This window comes from Hyperoodon ampullatus, assembly GCF_949752795.1.
Source record: "Hyperoodon ampullatus genome assembly, chromosome: 18".
Classification (NCBI taxonomy): domain Eukaryota; kingdom Metazoa; phylum Chordata; class Mammalia; order Artiodactyla; family Ziphiidae; genus Hyperoodon; species Hyperoodon ampullatus.
The window spans coordinates 19,048,781-19,052,261 of NC_136931.1; the positions used below are offsets into that span (position 1 = coordinate 19,048,781).

At 55.9% G+C, this 3,481-nt stretch overlaps 1 protein-coding gene across 1 annotated transcript; it reads left to right on the top strand.

Annotated features, from left to right (window-relative positions):
* Positions 1-1,643: 1,643 nt before the first annotated feature.
* Positions 1,644-3,481, top strand: DDX28 (DEAD-box helicase 28; the record flags this gene model as incomplete). Its single annotated transcript, XM_079723877.1, has 1 exon — positions 1,644-3,481. One exon carries the CDS (start codon positions 1,644-1,646, stop codon positions 3,285-3,287), a length of 1,644 nt encoding a protein of 547 aa, XP_079580003.1. The 3' UTR covers positions 3,288-3,481.

The window sequence follows — 3,481 nt, forward strand, 5'->3', positions numbered from 1 at the left end:
TCTGGAATGGTACACCCCATGGCACACCTCATCTCTTTTCCATCTGGCACATTTCCCAAACACATGAGGACAATTTTGTTCTTCCTAAAGTTCTCTTTTCCCACGTCACCCTCCTAAATCACTCCTTCCTGTGTTTATGACTTTCAGGAACCCCCAAGGTTTTCTCATCCCAAGGACATGACAAGCAACGGCATCAGTGTGCCTGCTACAGATTCTGGGAAAGGGGCAGGGCCACACGAGGGTCTGGCAAATGTGACCGACCACCTGAAGTGAGAGTACATGTGACAACCTCAGCCTCTCTTCAGTCCTCAGCCTCTATCCAAGGTTTCTCCATAGCACACTATTGACATTTGGGGCCAGATAATTCTTTTGGGGTGGTGGGGAGGGCTGTCCTATGCCTTGTACGATATGTAGTAGCATCCTGGCCTCTACCCACTAGAGGCCTGCAGCACCACCACCACCCCCCCGGATGTGACAAAGAAAAATGTCTCCAGCCATTGTCAAACGTCCTGGGGGAAGGGTGAGGGCAAAATCACCCTCACTCAAGAGCCACTGCTCTATCCAATGACTCTGTTCACCCAAGAGTACTCAAAACTCTCTCCTCTGTTGGCTTAACAGGTAACTCTCCAGAAAGACTATCGTGTATCAAAATGCTATTTGAAATTTAATAGTATTTATCTCTATAACGGTATCTAATGAAAGTAAAACTCTTTCTCCAGATGTTAAGAACCTCCCAGGTGGTTAATCCACATTTACCTTATCTCCTACCCCAGGCCCTGGAAATTACAGAAATGATCTGACGCCCATTTTCGGGATCCGTTCAAGAAGTACCAGTAGTGTAAGGCTTTTTGGCAACCTGAACAACTGAATTCAAGTAAAATATTCTGCCTGACCATGGTTTTGTGAGACAAGCCACAAACCTGTAGCAGGACCCTCCTCGCTGCTATTTACGGAATTGAGGTATCTGACTGGAAAGCCGGTGGAGGTGAACTAGCCAAGAAAGCAGTGGGTTCAGGATGAGAAGTTGGAAAGGGTGACAAGGGAGGGGAGAATGAACCTCAGCTGAAAAGAAAGGGGGAAAGTACCATGCGATGAGTTCTCTTGACTGAAGAGAAGATGCGCTGAGGGCCATCAGCTTGCCCTCGGGGCCCTCAGCTCTCTGGGGAGCTCTAAGGGAAGGGTGAGCCTGGATCTACGACTCCGGACTCCTGGTCTCGGCCCCCAGGCCTGACCATTCACTCAGACTCTCAATAAATACTTGTAAAGTTACAGGGGGAGACCCGAACTGGCCAAGCCATGACAGGAGCTGTGAGGGCGACAAAAGAGCATTGCAGGGATCGGACATCGGATCGCCACAAGCCCTCCACCCTCCTGGTTCGTAATGCCAGGGCCCCATCGCCGCGTATCGCCGGACCCCGGTCCTGCCTCCATCGCGCACCCTTCCCCAAGGTTGGCCGGGGCCTGGAGTCACCATCCCCTGTTCGGACCTACAGACCTCGCCGCTGCTGAGCTCTACAGATCCCGCTCCTTCCACACAGTTCGCTAATTCCGCGGGCCTTACTGAGCCACGCCAGCCACCGTCCGCGAGGCCTTGGCGCGCCCGTGACGTCACTGTCGTGCGCCTCTCCCGCAGTGAGGGGAGTATGGCTCTAGCACGGCGGCTGCGGCTGTTGTCGCTCGCGGCTCGGTTGCTTCTGGCGCCTCGCCGGGACCTGACGGTCCGCGGTCCCAACGAGCCCCTGCCCGTGGTGCGCATTCCGCGGGCTCTACAGCGGCGGCAGGAAGAGCGGCAGAGCAGGCAGCGGAGCCCCCCGCGGCCGGTGCTGGTGCGACCTGGGCCGCTGCTGATCTCAGCGCGGCGACCGGAGTTGAACCAGCCGGCACGCCTCACGCTGGGCCCTTGGGAGCCCGCGCCACTCGCTTCGCGCGGCTGGAGGAATCGGCGCGCCCACGGGGACCATTTCTCCATCGAGCGCGCGCAACATGAGGCTCCAGCGCTGCGGAACCTCTCGCCCAAGGTCAGCTTCACCGATCTGGGTCTGGAGCGCCGCGTTCTGAGCGCACTACAAGAGGCTGCTCCCGAAGTTGTTCGGCCCACAACCGTGCAGTCGAGTACCATTCCCCCACTCCTTCGCGGCCGCCACATCCTCTGCATCGCAGAAACCGGCAGTGGCAAAACTCTCGGCTACATGCTACCTCTCCTTCAACGGCTCTTGGGCCAGCCAAGCCTGGACCCCTGTCGTATCCCTGCTCCTCGAGGCCTGGTTCTTGTGCCTTCTCGAGAATTAGCCGAACAGGTGCGGGCCGTGGCCCAGCCCTTGGGCAGCTCCTTGGGCCTCCAGGTGCGGGAGTTAGGGGGAGGCCATGGCATGAGTAGGATCAGGCTGCAACTGTCCAAACATCCTCCAGCAGATATACTAGTGGCCACTCCGGGGGCTCTGTGGAAGGCCCTGAAAATTAAACTGATCAGCCTGGAGCAGCTCTCCTTCTTGGTGTTGGATGAGGCAGACACGCTGTTGGATGAAAGCTTCCTGGAACTGGTGGATTACATCTTGGAGGGGAGCCACATAGCAGAAGGCCCAGCTGACTTAAAAGACCCCTTCAATCCCAAAGCTCAGTTAGTGCTGGTGGGGGCCACATTTCCCGAAGGTGTAGGCCAGCTGCTGAGTAAAGTTGCCAGCTTAGACTCTCTAACCACTGTTACCAGTGACAAGCTCCACTGTATCATGCCTCATGTCAGACATACATTCATGAGACTGAAGGGAACAGAGAAGGTGACTGGGTTGGTGCAGATCCTCAAGCAGCATGACAGAGCATATAGGACTGGCCCCGCAGGAACTGTTCTGGTGTTCTGTAATTGCTCCAGCACTGTGAACTGGCTGGGGTATATTCTGGATGACCACAAAATCCAACACTTAAGACTGCAGGGACAGATGCCAGCCTCAATGAGAGCAGGCATCTTCCAGTCCTTCCAGAAGGGCTCCCGAGACATACTTCTCTGCACAGACATCGCCTCTCGGGGCCTGGACAGCACCCAGGTGGAGCTAGTCATCAATTATGATTTCCCTCTCACCCTGCAAGACTACATCCACAGAGCAGGGAGGGTGGGCCGGGTGGGGAGCGAGGTGCCAGGCACCGTCGTCAGCTTTGTGACCCATCCCTGGGACGTGAGCCTGGTTCAGAAGATTGAGCTGGCAGCTCGCCGGAGGAGAAGTCTTCCGGGACTAGGGTCCTCAGTGAGACAGCCTTTGCACCAGCAAACCTTATTGCAGCAGGCTTATATATGATGCCATAACAGGGACCTTTCCCTCTGTGCTGGATGGGTGAGCACACTTGTCAGTAGGGTGCTCTGGGCTGCCTAGTCACCTTCTGAAGGCCCGGGCTGCTGTCTGCCTTCAAAAGGTAAGCTGCTGGCCAACACTGGAGGGTGAACTACTGAGCATGGCTCTGTGTAGTCTTTCACATGAAGAATAAAGTCGAT